We start from the raw sequence: 18,791 nt of genomic DNA on the forward strand, positions 1-18,791 counted from the left end.
ATTTCATGTGAAAGGTGTTTCAATAAAACCCTCAAAATGTCAACCTCATGGTGGAGCTGGGGGCAAGTCAGGGGATCACAAAAATCAACATAATTCATCCTTTAGGGACCATTCAATTCAATTCAATTCAATTCAATTTTATTTATAGTGCCAAATCATAACAAAAGTTATCTCAGGACACTTTACAAACTAGGTAAAGACCACACTCTGTGACTTATTTATGATTAACATAGACCCAACAATTCCCCTCGTAGAGTACGGTGGCAACGATAACCTTCCCTATTACAGGTAGGAACATTAGACAGACCCAGCTCTGTGGAGGACGGACATCTGTCTTGACCGGTTGGGGAGGAAGAAAAGGAGAGAGAAAAGACGGACAGATGGACAGAGAAAGACAAAGACAGACACAAAGACAGAGACAGACACACTTCCAGTAACTATAATAATATCTATAGTAATGTGAATATGACTTATATGTTATGGCAGTTAATACAGCAGAATAGTAGAAACAAGCACAGCTAAGGTTATAGGTTATAATAGTAATAGTGTTATAATAGTAATGAATGTCTTTGCAAAATTCGGGCAGGACAAACTGCAGGTACACAGATTTTAAAATGATTTAATATCGAAGAGAGCTGCCAAATTTGTGACACCATGTGCCAGAAACTGCAAACTGTATCCACAAAGAGGAAAAGCAGTCAGAAGCTAATCAAAAGGGAAACAATTAGAGGTTGAAAGTACTATACATAGTACTTTATACCACATTGGTAATGTGTTAATATGAGCTGCTATTGCAGCATTGTTTGAAATGACGATTAAGTTACTTTAAAGTTCCAGTGTGTTTCATGAGGGGTTTATCTTATTTTGTCTACAGCTGGTATGTGCAAGAGACACACAGCTTGTGAGATATATCTTTCTTCATATATATCGTCATATCATATCATATATCCTGCCTAGCCGTTTTGTGTCCCTGTGTGTCGGATTATGGCTATGTGTGTGTGCATTTGTTCTCCAGTGTGCTTGTGTGTTAATCCTGAGTGAAAGGCCACGTTTTTTTTTGCACAGGAAGGCAGTAGGGGGACTCCCTGGAGGGCCTCAGTGTGCCGGCCCTGTAAGCCTGTGTGAATGAGCCTGAATTCGCAGGCTCCCCACGAGGACGCACGGCCGATTAAGCTGACAGTCAGAAGCCTATTGACCAGTCACAGAGATTAAACGCCGGGCCATCTCGGCGGCTAAAACCACCTGCGGGATGGAGGGAGCAATGGAGAGCCAGAGAGGAGGAGGAGAAGGATGTGGATAGAAACAGAGGGAGACGTGCGGATACTCACTGTTACTTGGCGCTTCGGTAAATGACGCCTTTTGTCCATTCCAGCCTTTGTTGTCCATCTGTAGTGATGCGGAGAGAAGGAGAGAAGGGGGGAGGTAAGAGAGATGTAGATTCTTTAACAGACAGCTTCTTTACGCATGTCAGACGAGTTCCTTCCTACTGTTTGGGCCACAAAGAGACGAGTGCTCACAGGAGGGGATGCTTAAGGAGCCTAGTGTCTGTCTAGGCCAGCTACTTAATTAGGGGGGTTGTCAGTGTTTAGTAACCAAAAAAGGTTCCTATTCAACGTGTTACTTCTGCTTTGGTATGCATGTCTGCCTGCTCAAACACACACAGCCACAAACACACGTGTGAAACAGAATTTCTGATGTGTGACAGCTGAGGAGATGACATAGCTGTAAACAAATGCACCCCCCCTTAATAAACTCTCTTTTGCACAGATCGCTGCAATCCCACGGTGGGAATGTAGAGCTTCCAAAAGAAGGGGAGGCAAGGGAGGACAGAGAGACAGAAAGAGAGAGATCTAAGGAGAGACAACCTATCCTACAAAACAGGAGCTTGGCAAACACTGTTCAATCGTTCCATAGAGTTTGGGAGTTGTCTGAGGATCAAATGAGAAGTCGGCCGTCCAACTAATTCTTATAGAGATATTTTCAGAGTTGTCAGGCCAATGCACAGCCATGTATCAGCCAATAACTCCAGTCTTTACAAATATCCTGCCTTGAGTGTAACCAGAAAGGTTGAACCTCCTTTCAGGACTCAATGTATTGTTTATTTACAGTGCAGCAGCCTCTCATTTACTGAAACTGTAGACATCAAAACATTGTAGTCTCGAGAGCTAACAAAAAAATTCAAGAACTTGTGTGCAACATTTGACATTTCCTTGTCATCACATGCAACTGGAGCATGTTCAGTATGCAAAGGGCTCAACGCTTTCAAAGACTAATACGCTGAAGCTTTAGAAATGTGTCAGAGGTAATGACAGAAAACAATGCAATAAAAAATGTCAGAGCTTTGACTGTTTAGTATGAGGATGAAAACAAAGGGAAACATTGACTGCAAAGTGGGTTGTGGTTGCTTTGGAGAAAAAAACAAGTCGACTTCACAGACACTCTGATAAGAGCAAGTGTCATCCTTCATCTATATGGTATGGCTGCCTGAATAAGATATACTGTATGCAGCACCCATATCTAACTAATGAGCTGTCCAGGGAATGGTGAATATTTACAGAGAGCCTGGTTATGTAACATCATCTCTATCTGAATCTGCTCCCTTGAGCCTAAAAACCAATGAAGTGAATAAAGATGATGGTGATCAATGGTTGCTTGCAAAACACATTCGGTCCAGGGAGCTGAGCAGGTTACATAATAGGTTGACCATGTCAGCTGTACTGGGACACGTGATAAATCTGAGAATAAGAACGAGTATCAGGATTTTTTGAATTCAGCACAGTGCTTTACAGACGAGAGTGTGTAGACACAACAGGAGCGGTGCAGAGAATTTCTTTAATTACTCCTTCAGTACATAGCTGTACATTAACTCCCTGCTGCCAACGTGTCTGGAATACCAATGGCAAAATGTTTCATATAAATCATGAGTATGTGTGTGGGTGTGTGTGTGTGTGTTGCTTCATTTGTGGAAACATAAATTCAATTACACACCAGTGAAAACAGTTCACGTGGCATTTCAATTATATCATCTAGAATAACCTAGTTTTACTGACATTTTATATTAAACGGATCATTGAAAAAAAATTGAAGGATTAATCAAATGATAGTCCCCTTTCACATATGACATTGCCCGGCCGAGCTGTGTGTGAGAATGCAAATGTCTGACTTAGTTCAATGTAATCTCCAATTGAGCACACTGATAAATACAGCTGTTCGTTATCTGGAGACTTCACAGTGAGCAAGTGGGCGACTTGATAGCATTTTTATCATGTGGCTGGTGAGCAAACCAGAAAGAAAAAAAAGTCCAATGGTGAAGAAGAAGGGTGAGTTACATGAAGATGGCAATAACGCCGAAACAAGAATGGCAAGAGCCTCGCTTGTTTATGACCACATTTCGAACCAGCTCCTTAACTGCAGTGTAATCCGCATCATTTCCTGCCGCATAAACACGCTCTACACAGGCACCTCTCGAGTATTTACAGTCAGTGAGAACGTGTCTGATAGGACAACTCCAGGCTATGTCCGAACCTGATTCATCAGACACTGTCCGGAGTGTGTATGAGAAAACGGCTTATACGGTTTGTCACTGTCATCACAGAGCCTTTCAGCCTGTTGATATATACGAGTGTGGTTTTTAAACATTTTGACCTGACGAAGATTTGACTATAACCAAAACACCATCTATTTAAAGTGCAATTCCGGTGCAAAATCATCCCATGGTCTTCTTGGCAATTATATACATCAAATAAGCCATCAAGACAGTTTTTTTCATGTAACAAATATTAACCACTAATACTGCTCAAAATACCACCAAACCTCTGCAGTAGCATGATACGTATCCCTACACTTGATTTCTCTATTAATAGTTGTTACATGAAAAAAACTGTCTCGATGGCTTATTTGATGTATGATTTATAAGAAACTACCCACCTAAATATATGAAAGGAACAGAAGAAGTAGAGTAGAGTTTGTACCTCGGTGGGGTTCTGGGGGACTGTGGAGGCCTTGTATCCCAGCTGCAGGAGCATCGCCTCAGCTGCGTTTCGCTTGGCCACTTTCTTGTTGGGTCCTGTTCCCGTGGCAACCTCATTATTCACCTTTACCTGCAAAGCCACGCAGAAAAACACAACGGTACATAAACGTGAGATAAAGACATCCAGAAAGACAATATTTTTAGATTCACAATTGATTATCATGGCTGTACAGATACATGCCGTGATAATGAATCACCGAATTAATTCCTCAAAACAATATTAAATGTGATTTTCTCATGTCTTTCCTCTTCCCGTCACACTTTCATTCACTTTCAGCCCAGAACACTTTGCTCCGTTCACTGGGCCGAGTCAGCCGTGCGATTTACATCACACAAAAATGCTCCAAGTGAAGTGTTTGTTTTTCAGGGATCCCAAAACATTAAATCTGTCTACACAGAATGTAAGCAGAGAAATTTCGAAGCGAATATCAGACGTCGTTATGTTATGCAAACAGACAATTACATTGTACAAATAACATTCTGGGAGCCAAAGCCTGTGAACAGCCAGGCCTCAGTGCACTTAGTCAAAGTGGTCTGACATGCTCAGTAAGTGCTCGTCTGAATGCATCAAGTAGGCTACAACATTTAATGAGGAGGAAAGCCTCAATAAATTACCAAATTGCTTCAAATAAACACAATCGCGCTTTCATCAAATTCTAGAAGATGATCACCCACTAAAAAGGCATCTGACACAAGCTGGAGCCTTTTTCTGTTAGCGATGGGTTCAGAAAAAAAAGATGCGAAAACAGAGACTCATTTGAGCCCTGCTGCTTACCAAAGGAAACAATGTGGAAATTTTAGAAGAGTGAGTGGACTGCACAAAAGGAACTCGCACACACTCGCAGGACCTAATGTGTGTATCAAAGAGGCATGGAGAATAGGTTTGAGGCTGAATTACTGCCTGACGCTAAAAGAAGCTCTGTTTTCTAATGAAAGAAGAGGATTACGGAAAAGAGAGACAAAGAGCGGGAGTTTGACTGAGAGAGACAGACACAGAGGGACGGACAGGAAGAGTGAGACAAAGAGAACTGTAGTTAAAATGTTGTGCAGAAATTTAAAATGGACTACACCAGCTTTGATAGTTGTTTTTCACATACAAACAGACTGCTGACTGGGGTTGTAGAAACGCATGCACGAACGCAGGAACGCACGCAAGCACGCACGCACGCACGCACAGACTGTTGCAACAACAACCAAAAGACAAGAAATCAACTAGCAGAGTATATATTTGTCCCGCATCTCAGTGTTTCCAAACAAAATCTAAATCTCCACATCACCTCTTCAAATCTAAATAGTGCAACTGTCTCTCCCTTCTGCCAACTCTGTCAACAAATACTGTAAAGCAGTTTATAAATAGTCTGGTGATTCTGACAGATTCAATACACTTACTGTACATGTACAACAGGACCTGATTACTGTGAGCGCCTAATGGTTTCACTGAAGCAGTAACGCGGTTCACAGGAAGCTGGGCAGCAGCTCATTAAAGCATGAATGAAATCAAATTAAATGGAATACCTAAATTACAAGTTGACCTTTTTTTCTGAGGGGTCATTGATTTTGTTACCGTGCATTAGGGCTGTAGCGGATCATGTGTTCGTGCGGAACCGTCTGGATACGGGGGTCACGGTCTATTGCATGCAGCCACACACAGAATATATATATGGGGGTTGATCGGAAGTACTGAGGATCCAAAGTTCACAAGCGCAAGTTCCGCCCGGAAACCCTTATCTGTTAGCAGGAGATGCTGAGGTTAGCACAACAAGTGAGCTGCAGCAGCAATAGAGAGAGTTCTGTTCAAGACAAGGAAAGTGTGTCATTACATGACACATCGAACATGATCACGCTCATTTAGCGGCATCACCCAGATGTTGACTACTTAATAAAGTGCAACACATAAATGTCTGAGTGCTTTGAATTTTTCAATATAGCCAAGGTGAAACTAACTGAGTTCAATCTTTTATTTTTTATTATTTATTTAGTATTTTCAAAGTTCAAACTAATTGAAAAGAAGCATATCCTCATGCATTCGTTTATATCTTGCAGACACAGTTGCTGTTATCTAGGAATGATGTTTCAATTTTAATTGAGCAATATTGAGCAAAACCCACAAATCAGTCCAGAAATGAAAGTTCTTCTCAGAAGTGGAAGCAGGCTGAGTGCCATTGCATAAATATGTTTACAAGCCTAAATTGCCCCCGGACTTGTCCTACAACATATGTTAGTTTTATGCAGCATTGGGCTGGGACTACACACACGACAGAAATAGGAAACCAGGCCATAGTCTCATGAGAAAACCGAGAAACTCGTGTTCTAGTGTAGAGAGGTTATATAATTCTGCTGCTGGCTTCCTTTGGCCAGACAAAGAGGGCTTATCCTTGTTCTGCCATTGACTTGTGTTTCCCCCTCTTGATAAATACAGTCAGTGTATACCTGCTCTTTGGTTCAGGACCCTCCACAACAAGTTTACAGAGCATCTTCTCAAAAATATTCATTTTTGTCTATACAGGAGGTGTTTATCACTCATCCCTCTAACATGTCTGACGGAACAGATTCACTTCTATTTCAATCAATCCAGGTGTTTTTCTTGTGCTATACTTGCACACCTAACTACAGTGATTATGCATCGGGTTCGGTGCCGATAAAAACCTGGTGACCTATTCTCAATACTGTGCCTGAAGGCATCTTACACAGGCAGACAGATCCCTGAAGCTGATGTTGTAGCTGCTGCTCATGCGACACCTCCTGTGTATATGCAGTGTATATTCAGTAAAATGTGACAAGTAAAATTCAGCAGGTGTTAAGACAGTTCCTTTTCTTATATGGAACAAAACCCTTGTTTACCTGCATGATGAACTCCCGGCGTCGGGGCATCCCCCTTTCAGAGAGCAGCAGGTACTCTGGCTCCTTCTCCTTCTTGGCCTGCTGGATCTGGGCCAGACGGCTGATCGGGTTCATGCCTTGGCCGTAGTCTGGTCCCGTCTGACAGGAAGAGAGGAGACACACAACGATCAATTCCAGTCATCACACACCACATTAAGTGTACTATCACCATTGTTTAATCGGATGAATTTAACGCTTAACTGATTCTTTCTTAATATACAACAATACTGTGTATGCGTGGCCAGAAATGAGATCACACTCATCTGCAACGGATAGATACAAACGATACAGAGACATGTAGAATAACACAGGAAATTACAGTAGTAGGGGGAAAAATATCACAATATCATATTTCACACATTTTTTTGATGTCAGTGGCACTGGCCCTGTTAAACTGTGAGAATCCTGAGTCTTAACTTCAAGGAATTAAAATGGTGACAATGAAGAATTCTGCCAATGTTAAAATGTTTTATGACTGACCAGTAGCAACTTGACTGTACTTTACGAAAAAAAACCCACATGTCTTGAGTGCATCAAATATGTTCTGCATAACGTGACAATCTGAATTCACAGCATGTCCAAGGCACGGCTTCTCCCTGCCCAGCTGCAGTACCTTGAGGATGGTCTTGGTACGTTTCTTGTAGTGCGTCTTAGGTTTCTCCACAATGGGGATGAAGGGCAGCTTCTTCAGGTCCTGCAGGATGGATAGAGCAGCACGCTTCTTGGACAGCTTCTTGCTGTTGCCCTCGCCCTCGGCGGAGAACTCCCCCACGCTGACGCGGGTCAGGAAGCTTTTCATGTGTGGGGGGCCACTCTCCTTCAACACCTGAAGGGGGGAGGGGGTATAGAGAAGTAACAGTTTCAAAATGAGGGAGTTAGGAAACTTCCAGTTAAGCTTGTCTTATACAGGTTTGTGCCAAGATGTTGTACGGAGAGCAGATTTAGGTCACGTACCAAAGACTAAAAAAAATAAATGTGTGTGTTTTTGTCGTGCATATGCACGAGGGAGTGTGTGTAGCGCACTCTGCAAGCAGCTACATGAGGTGGTCCTTAACATCTGTTCTCGATGGTCACAGTGCTACCCACCCATATGCATATGCACACACGCACACGCACACGCACACGCACACAGAGAGAGAGAGAGAGAAACATGTTCCTAGATGACAGTCTCTAGTGATGAGGACTCAGTTTCCTTCCTCTAGCCTCTGGTCACCTGGGAGACCTAAAACAAACACCGGCTGGCGTTAGGTCATGCTTCTGCAATCACATCTTCTTCCTGTGAAGTTCTAGAAGTGTGTGTGTGTGTGTGTGTGTGTGTGTGTGTGTGTGTAGCAGGTGGGGTTCTCCCTAACCTTTTTTAGGAAAACACCCCCCTGCTCTCCTCCTATTTGAGCTTAATTTGTGGTGCAGACAGCACAAATTGTAGCAATCAGATGCAATCTAGGAACAATTAATATGAACTCAGTGACCAATAAAACAGATTGAACTGATAAGTGGAACCTTGAGCATTCCTCAAATACTTCACACATCAACGCAGACTAATACCAGGCCTTGAGGAGAACAAAGGATAATGTGTCCTTCTCTACCATGTAATTATTCACACACACAAACTCGCTTTCTGTTCACGACTAAATGACAATGTGAGTTTGGTGATGCATGAAAACCAAACAAAGAAAGGTAAACCATGTAATTAAATGTTCAGAAAAAGAAAGAACTGTCTTACAAACTATAATAGTACGCCCATAACTCCTTCAACAAAATGTACATGATGTTAAGTAATTTATTTGCTGTAAAATTTAATTTTAATTTTATTAAATACAAGCTTAAAAAGGAGGTTATATTTAGGTTTCCTTGTCCTAACTATTCCTCCTAAAGTAACTGCAGGACAGCCGGCTGACACTGGCCCTGTGTTTGCTGTCAATGTACCAGTGTACCAGTCTCTCAGCATTCCATGTGTTTAATAATATAGTAAGGTTGTGTGCTGTAGGGCAGCTTTGGAGCACTAGCTGTCCAATCTAACAGTCAAACTCACTCCCACCCAGGGGATCTGCTCTGGTCTCGCTCATCACCAGAAAAAGGAAATGTGACATGACAGCTTCTTGTATGTTACAACATTCAATGGGACTGGATACATCCAATTTTTGAACTTTGATGTCGATTATGTTTATAATGACACTGCACATCATTGGCATGGTCAGAGGAGACTATGTCACTTGCAGAATATGAAATGTCTCATTGGTTTTTGGTTATGAAAAAGCAGCCGCAAGACACTGTTGCCGTGACTTATGCAGGAGAGGAAGCCTGATCAGCTGGCCTCAGTTCTGTGGCTTCACTAAATTGCTATTTCAAGCTTTCTCTGTCTCCTTGTCCATCACATGCTCTTCTAAACATGCGTAAGTATTCCGTTTATGTGGTTGAACAGGCAATAAACACATTCGCATCCTGGTGAGTGAGTGGCTAAGATGATGAGGCTGCAATGTTTCCCGTCTGATTCCAGCCAGGAACCGCTGTTTTATGTCAGTGTCAGTTTGTCAGGCAACCAGAGAAGACTCCAGAAAGTAACTGGTCTAGGCCAAGAAATAGTCTGGCACATAACACCCTGTAAAATGTTGATTTGTCGATTTACTTGATTTGACAACAGCGATATAATGTGTTATTAGTGACCTTTAGAAGTGCTAGAAGGTGAATTATCTCTCTAAATATTTAAATATACACACATATATATATATATATACATATATACATACATATATACATATATACACACATATATATACATATACATATATATACACATATATATACACATATATGTATATATATGTGTATATATGTATATATATATACATATATGTATATATATATACATACACATATATATACACATATATATACACACATATATATATATATACATATATATAAACACACATATATATACATATAGATGTTGAGATATATAATATGTTGTTATATCCAACAAAGAGCAAAAGTGTGTATCTGTGCACACACATCACACACTCTTGGCCAAGGATGGCGGCAGACGAGCTGCAGTCAGTCTCCTGGCAGACAACACGGGATCTGCGCCACCCCGATGGGATTTCAGCACTTCCATTCATTTACACGCACACACAGACATACATGCAAACAAACACACAAACACACCCGTCTACAACCTAATCTCAAGGATCAGGTTGTACGCAGGAAACACTTGGTAATTCAATGTCGATTTTTTTTCCCCAATCCCCTTTTCTTCTTGTCGCTTCATCTCCTCTTTTCTCTAACATGGGAGGCCTTCTCTTCGGCTTCTCATAGCGACATTAATACCCTGAGCAGTCTGAGGATCTGTGCATGCGAGACCTCAGGTACTCTGGAAGAGGAGGCTATGGGAGCAAGGTAGGACAATGGTGGGGACTGGTAGAGGGAAGAAAGGCTCTTTTGTGACGAGCGGTGGATGGACAAGCCCTGAGGGAAGCTGCTTCTTGTAAGATGGGTGGTTCTTGGCCCGGACCCTCTTCTCTTGTGTCCTCCCTGGAAAGGGAGCCTACGATCCAACACACAAGCTGTGATTTATAGATTGGTTCCTCTTTGATGCTGACATCTGTTTGATATTGCCTGACAGGGGGATTAAATGAGCCAACTGGCTCTCAGGGTGGCGGCGACCCTCATCGTTGCAGAGGGATGGGAAAGCAGACACTCGCTATTGGTGACTCACGGGTAATTTCATGCCCCAATGAGGGCAGGGATGAGATGATGTGAAAACATGGCTGCTGTGAAAAGGCTTTCATATGAGAGATGACCGTTACGGTTTTGTGTACGACGCATGATGTGTAACTGTGCGTGTATAAGTTTGACTGGGGGTGTGGGAGTGTATAATTTCTTCTCAGTGCATCAAAGACGACACGGTAAAGGGGATGTGACATGGTAGGGTAGGAGATGAGGCCAACTTTGTCTAATGAGTTATAATGTGATGGACCCAATGGGCAAAAAAAGACCCATGGAGACATGTGTAATTCACACTTGGTCTCTAGCCACAGCGTATACATGCAACACACTGATTGAGCATAAAACTGAATCTGCGAATCTGCTGTAGAACCGTCAGGGGTACGAGGGGAAGAGAAAGGTATCTCATGCCAGGAGAGGGAAAGGATAATTGACTCAATGCGGCCTGGCCTTCGGAGAGTTTAGTTTGACATGGCACAGGAAACAAATGTGGCGTGACTAATATGCTGAAATAGAGAACAAAACTAATCAACTCACAGTTTTTGAGTGAAAACAAAATGAAAAGACAACACTCTAATGCATTTCCACTCTCTCTCTACACTAAGTTATGCATGTACAGCACAGAAAACCAAGCTCAACACTATTGTCACTGCAGATACAAAAATCCCAACTTGTGAAATAGGCAAAGAATAGCTACATGGATAGACGGTTAAAGTCCCCCTCTAGACATGTTTAAAGTATGTAAAATACTCTCTAATATTTTTTTAAAAGTGGTTTTCCCACAAAGAAAAAGAAAGACTCAAAGAATTTTTTTAAAAAGGAGCTGGAAGCACATCTACTCTTCTCCCTCATTGAGAAAAACTGGATCTGGCCTCATGTCCGGCCCAGCACTGCTGCCATGGTAGTGCTATAGAATGCCCCAGCCATAAGTTGATGGGACTTGTTCTGTGGTCTGTGATGTATAAGCCCAGTTCAGAGTCAGACCAAAGATTCGCTACGAGACAAACCCATTTTAGAACACTGCAGGAAAAGTCGCTGCGGTGTGAACTGGCCCATCTCATCTTGAATCGAGCCGATGGTGTCGCCTGCGACTCAACTTGTCAAAACGAAAACATATTTCAACAGCCAATAATCTTGTAGCAAAGTCTGCTGATCAAGTCAGTTACAAACTGTCAGCTAGTCAAAATGGCAGGGTTTTGGGCGGCTCAACGAGCGCCAGAGTGTAATTTGGCAGGTTTCAGACCTGCGCTCTGCAACTATTAGCTCATTCCGTTGCAAATCTTTGATCTGAACTGGGCTTAAGAGACCCTCACTGTATGAATCTGGAATTTAGAGGCTGGTACTGGCACACTGCCATTTCAAGGACGAAATGCTGATGGGACATTTCCACCAGAAGTGCAGAGGACACTAGGGGACGCTCTGCTCTAGTGAACTGGCCACTTGATGGAATTGGCTGTTTCTTAAGAAGGTGACGTATCGCACACGATTGGATAAACACGCTCTCAACATAATGGCTTGTTAATAAACTTTCTGTTATTCAATCTAAACCAGGGGTGTCCAATCCTGCTCCTGAAGGGCCACTGCCCTTCATGTTGATCTAAACAATTCACCAAAGGTATTTTTGAAAACATTTTAGGCGAGAAATAAGCAATGCCACTGTGCACTGCGCGACTGCTTCTGCTCTCCATAGGAAAAGAATGGAAATGGCTGAGTCAGCCTCCATCTCCGCCTCTGGTAGAAATGTCCCATCAGCCATTGCGTTGATTACTCATTTCACTCAGGATATGTCTTTAAGCATATAAAAACATCATATAGACTTATTATAAAGGTTAAACACGTTATTTTCATCAAGGGGGTCTTTAAAATAAAGACAAAGTGGCGACAAGTTACTGATTTACTGCTCATCAGACAGCAGTAATGAACAGTCACCAGACTGACAGTGAACAGAGCAGAGATGGTCTGGAGGAATGTGGCTGTGGTCTGCTTTTAAAACCGCCGCTGTCAGCTTCCAATTTGGAGGGACTAAAAATTAAAGCTGTGTAATTGCCGACACTGACAAAGACATGACAGATAATAAATCACATCAATCCAGATTTAGCTGGCTGAAATTATTAATAGTAGTTCCAGGAAGGATAGCCATGTCATGCTCTGATGAGCAAATGCTTTTTCGAACAAAGAAGATGAGAGAGGGGAGAGGGGTTGGTAAAAGGAGGATTGGACAGCTTTCCAGATCATTTATACAATGTTGTGTAAACTTTCATCAACAGAGTGAGAAGAGTCTCCCTCCCTTCCCTCTCACCCCATCCGCCTATCCCCGTAGCCTCAACACCCAACCCCCCCCCTCTGTGTGAGTTTTGGGAGTGATGGAGAGGTGGAAGGCAAGGATTCTGTGGAGGAAGGGAGGGGGCATGCTTGTTTCCCTTGTTTTTGGCACCTTGCAGAGTGCAGTAAAAGAGAGACCGATTAGGGAGTGAATATTGGATGAGTCAGCTGAGATATGGTGAAAGCATCGACCCTGGAGGTCATGCGAGGACACACTAGACTTCTTCTTGGATTTAGAAAAGTTGGGAACAGTGGCTCTGATGGTTAGAAAATCAGTGGTAGGATTCCCTGTCATGGCCAGAGGAAACTTGCTAGGAACAATTAAAACATTGAGCAACACAGTAAACCCTAACTGTGGCAGCACAGAAGAGCCCAGCTGAGTTTATCAAGGTCACCAACCCTCTGATGCAAAAAACAATTTCTCAGACGCAGATGTGAATAAGAATATGTTCAGTCTAAACAAGCAAGCCAATGAAGAGGTGGTTTAGGATTCATTTCCTCTAATGGTCACTACATGCTGGGTGTTAAACTGACTAAGAATGCATTGACGTGAAAAGGACAATCCCAAAGAAGCTTTTCTACAAAGCACTATGGTGTCAATATCAATATCACACACACACTTCCCAGCAGCTGTTCACCTCCACTGAACTAATGACTGCCTTTGCTTACGTCTTCTAAACACTTATTAAAAAAGAGCAGGGGTGCTCTCAGCTCTCAGCCCAAAACTGTCATTTAGCATATAGCTCTTTATTGATTCCCTCCTCTCTTCAGAAGTTGTTTAAGAGATGAGTGCAGGGCAACAGCTCTGCCTCTCTGTCTGCCCCTCAACAACATCCTGTGGATGGAGCCCACACTGACTGATTTTGACTGATTGGATTCAATAATACTACAATTCTCTAAACTTGACCCAAAAGGCAGAAAGTGAACAGCACACGAAGGAACAGGACTTTTGTGTTGAACTGGAATGTAAGACAATGATTTGAGGTGGTGTCAGAGAACAGAAGGTAATGTTACAGGTGTTCTTTTATATAAATAAAAAGTTATTACTCAAGTTATTTAATTTTCCAATACCTTCATTCCTTTACTGGGTTCGTCCATACAAACTTATATTGGTACTGATGTGTGGGTGAGCACTGTTCAAGCCCACAAAATTAGATCTGGAATTCAAGCCCAAATCCCAAGGTTCACATGTCATGTTGAATTACACAGACATTTGTGCGAAATTATGGCCAAGAGAGTATTAAAGCCATAGAAAGCAGTGTCTTAGGTGTGAATATTAAACACAGGTGTGATATAACTTAAGGTAATAAAAGTCGGTCTTGGCGTATTTCAGCCAACCACTGTCAGACCAGGAACCGGGCCATCGGTCTATTCGCCCAGGCGTATGTGCGACGGCGGCTCACTAACTGATAAATATAAGCCTGTCTAAGTTGTATACACAAGGTTGACTACAAAAGGAATGAATCTCACAAGAACAAATGATCGACACTGATCAGCACCTTATCAGCTGAGTCACCTCCAAAGGCAATGGGACCACGTCACTAGAATCCATACCGATGTCCTACATCAGTCCAGAAACACTTCGAACTTGACACCATGAGAAATTTCACACAGTGAGTCATCCAACTTCCTGAGCTCTCTTTAAGATAAGTGACCTCACTGACAGGAAAATTAAGCAAAACTGGGTAAACACGCATGTCCCACGCGCAGTTCTTCTTTCATTATAATTATAAGATTATCAGTGACTTCCGTTTCCAATGAGTTGTTAAGTTCTTGTAATATTCACATCATGACTACACATATGTTCCCCATCTGCATGGCCTTATCCTCATAATAATGAGGCCATGTTTTTCTCACCTCGAAGTTGACAGATAAGTTCCTCTTCAGGGCAATTTCGTAGACCAGACTGATCTCTGATTTGCTGGCATCAGTGCCTTCCTCAGTCTCCCCTTTTTCTTCTGGGCTCTGGAAAAGAATGGAGGTCATAATGGTTAAAGAGGACATATGGATTGTTATGCAAGTGTCACTTTTAGGATATAGGTTTCCAGACAGTTAATTCTTCTGTAACACTAGTTAAGAGTACTGTATCATCCACCTGGAGAGCTTTAGCAATTTTTCAGTTGTGGACTGGTTGATAAACCCTATGTTGTTACAGGTTAGCCTGATTCATATAGCTAACATCACTGGTGTTGTATGGTGAATGGTGGAGAGCAACACTGGAAAAAGGTTGGAGTAGATTAGACCACTGAAAAATGTGGAGACTGTTCATCCTACTAAATGTTTGGTAAATTCAATTTTCAAATGGCATTCTTCATATGCAGAGACTTTTGTTATTAAGTCGGAGCAATACTGAGATGTTGGTTTTTCTTTCTTTTAGAGGGCCTACTGATTAGTCACTAATCAAAGCAAGTCAACGTTTGATGGCGAGTTTTGTTTTTCATGATAAATTGAAAGAAAATCAATCTTTTTCTATTAGGTACTAAAAAGTTCCAAACTGTGGCACATATCAGACCAAGAGTTACACTAAATGCCTGAGGGGGATGTCGGCCAAACTGCTGCAACGAGAGTCTGTTTTCTGATATGGAATAAAGAACTTGGTATTCCAGGACATGACTGGTGGTCCTCTCTTAAAGAGGTGGTCCATTAAATATGAGCATTTTTGTGTATTAACTCTCTGTTCTAGATAATCTAATTACTATTTGTGATTTGTGAATAGTTGTTTATCCTGTAATAAGAAACTAGAGAACAAGGGCTAAAGGTTCTGCTTTCATCAGGCATGGAACATTGAGTGAATACACTGAAAATTGATAAGGAAAAAACAGTTAAGGCCAGTGGGAAAGCACCAGCAGATTTCAAGGAGATAACCACACATCTTTTTAGATCCAGACGGATCCGACATCGCCGTGTAAGAAATTTTACCCAATGCACAGAATTTTCCGCCCATGGTTCTATGAAGTATTTCTGGACTCGATATCAGATGACTCAAATTTGAGCTTTCAATTAGTTTTTTTTTTAAAAGTTTATTAAATACTGATTAAAGTTATCAAATGCATTGATTGATTATTGAGTTTAAAACAATACAATCTCCACATGGTAGTATTGAAACTACCAGCACTGTGTGCAGGTTGTCAATAAAAAACATGACAAATTGTGTGCCAAATACTTTTTGCTGTGGTATCGAAGGAGTTATCGAGTAACTTTTTTTGTGTGTGTATAAAGGTTTTAAATTCTGGTACCATGACGACCTTAATATGGATTAGACAGACTAAATCTATAAGAATGATTGTTGTATTTAGCTCTAAATTGAAATCCTGCTATTGGTCCCCTTCTACAAATAAAGAAACCTAGCTCACACCATAGGGATCATATCATCAGCCATACAACAAGGGGCTTTTGGTGCCAATTGTCTATGGGAATGTGGAGTGCCGTCTCGATCTTTATCTTCTCATGTCCAGCTCTTTGTCTGATTACGTCTGAATGGCTGTGGTCTTTCCCTTTGGGCTTCTTTCCCTCTCCTAACTCATTGTGTGACCTGATACGATGCATGATTCATACTGTGAAATCTCTTGGATTTCACAGGAAAAAGGTCACGTGGTATGATGCACCTACAGCACCGGGTGAAAGACCGAACTTTGGCGAGAAGCACGTGTATGTTTGATTTGGTTTATGCTGAGACATGTTCTTCCTCATGTATTTTATATAAGTCGACATGAGAGAACATGAAAAAGGACCTCATCCATTATTCCTCCTTGAACTGTATTTATTAAAATTCTAATATGTATTCATGGTTACGTACTACTCTGTCACCGTTTTAGAGCATTCTGAATGTGTGTGTGATTAATAGTGTGAATCCCCCTCTCAAGGCTGCATTAATAAGCCGCAGACTGCATCTGGCTGTGGGTGTGTATTAACATGCAAACCAGAATGACCAAGCAAATCAACCTTGCTGTGACAAAGACAAATAGAGAGCTAAATCTGACTTTGATACTGCTTCTACTTATGGATCTACTGGACAGAGTCCTTAGAAAACTATATACAAAGTCACATCTTTGCTCATGGGAAGCTGATTTCCTATTAAGGCAAAAGGATGATTCCAGACCAAAGAATGGGAAGAAAGGACTCCCAATGGACAGAATGACTTAATTCTTAGCTTCCTAACTAATGATGCAGATTTCCCCCCATAAATACCCAGTGAAACCAGCGATTGTGAGTTAAACAACATTTTTGTTTTAGTACGAGAAGCACTATTGTTTAGCAGCAGAAAATCTAATCGAATCACCAGCATCTTAATCAACTGCCAGGGATTTATAAGTTTCTTATATAATCTTTATTACTTGAAGCCCGGAAAAATTTGCTCTTTTGTGTTTCTTAGAGCAACATATTGATGCTCTACCTGTGTATAAACACATCACAATTAGAGCATTACTGATATTTACCTGTGGTCCTCCTCAAAATAAAGGACTGACATCCCATAGTTAAAAAGAACTCTTTTAGTCTGAGGGCATCCACACATCTACACATGTAAGAGCCCACACACTCAAGTGGAGACAAAATGACAGACATGTACTGTAGACACAGTGTGCCTCAATTTGTAAAGCAAGTCTCAGAAGCAGCAGCAAACAAAGAGCACATTTATGGAGGCAGACGCCACAAGACAGCGAGTCAGGCAAGTGAGAGGAGCCAAAGCGTTTTGAATATCCATCAGGGATGCCAAGCGGTGAGGATATGGTGTAATTTGATTTCCGGTGGGAGATGATAACAGCAGTTAACAGCTATGCCTGAGGGGAAACTCTGGAAAGGTATAGTGACATTGGGAGTAGGCAGATGGAGACAGGACAACAAAAAAAGAGAAAATACACTGCCAGGTGAAAATTAAACTACAGAGCTTAAATTATACATTTGAGTAATTAGAGCTGAGGTGAATTTGGATTCAATCTGATAAAAGGATGTTACATATTTGTTTTAGCCTCAGCAAAAAACATTGCGTAACACTCTCAGAGTAGTAGAGCTTCTCCGGGGAGAGCACCAACAGATCAGCAGCACAAATCCTTTGCCTTTTCATTAAGGCAAAGGTTTTTAAATTGAAGGGGTGTCGAGTAGAGCGACAGTCAGCTGAGGGGGAGGCTTTCGCAAGGTGACAAAGGCAGTGCAGGGAAGAGGTTTCAAAGGTTAAAGGACAGTAAACAAGTGTTTACCTGTGGTGGCCGTTCCGGGATCGGTTCATTGCGCAGGGCTTGCAGGGCCTTCATGGCAGCATTGTGTCTGGCTGCCTGGCGGGTGCGTCCCTCGCCAATAAACTCGTGACTCCCCACAGACAGCTGCACATAGAAGATCTTAGGGACAGGATAATGGTACCTAGAATAAATAAAGCAACAGAAGGGAAAAGGGAACATTCATTAGAAAATAAGTATACATAGATACAGTGGGTACGGAAAGTATTCAGACCCCCTTAAATTTTTTACTCTTTGTTAAATTGCAGCCATGTGCTAAAATCATTTAAGTTCATTTTTTTTCCTTTTAATGTACACACAGCACCCCATATTGACAGAAAAACACAGAATTGTAGACATTTTTACAGATTTATTAAAAAAGAAAAACTGAAATATCACATGGACATAAGTATTCAGACCCTTTGCTCAGTATTGAGTGGAAGCACCCTTTTGAGCTAATACAGCCGTGAGTCTTCTTGGGAATGATGCAACTAGTTTTTCACACCTGGATTTGGGGATCCTCTGCCATTCCTCCTTGAAGATTCTTTCCAGTTCTGTCAGGTTGGATGGTGAACGTTGGTGGACAGCCATTTTGAGGTCTCTCCAGAGATGCTCAATTGGGTTCA

At 41.7% G+C, this 18,791-nt stretch overlaps 1 protein-coding gene across 1 annotated transcript in view; it reads right to left on the reverse strand.

The window, feature by feature from the left end:
* Positions 1 to 18,791, reverse strand: part of stau2 (staufen double-stranded RNA binding protein 2) — an 85,691-nt gene that overhangs the window by 47,831 nt on the left and 19,069 nt on the right. Inside the window, exons 6-11 of the mRNA XM_083936333.1 lie at positions 18,151 to 18,310; positions 14,813 to 14,920; positions 7,524 to 7,736; positions 6,872 to 7,009; positions 3,972 to 4,100; positions 1,329 to 1,386 (exon numbers count right to left, since the gene is read on the reverse strand). Coding sequence (XP_083792459.1) covers positions 1,329 to 1,386; positions 3,972 to 4,100; positions 6,872 to 7,009; positions 7,524 to 7,736; positions 14,813 to 14,920; positions 18,151 to 18,310 — 806 coding nt within the window. The remainder of the gene's footprint in view (positions 1 to 1,328; positions 1,387 to 3,971; positions 4,101 to 6,871; positions 7,010 to 7,523; positions 7,737 to 14,812; positions 14,921 to 18,150; positions 18,311 to 18,791) is intronic.

This window comes from Echiichthys vipera, assembly GCF_963691815.1.
Source record: "Echiichthys vipera genome assembly, chromosome: 21".
Taxonomy (NCBI): Eukaryota; Metazoa; Chordata; class Actinopteri; order Perciformes; family Trachinidae; genus Echiichthys; species Echiichthys vipera.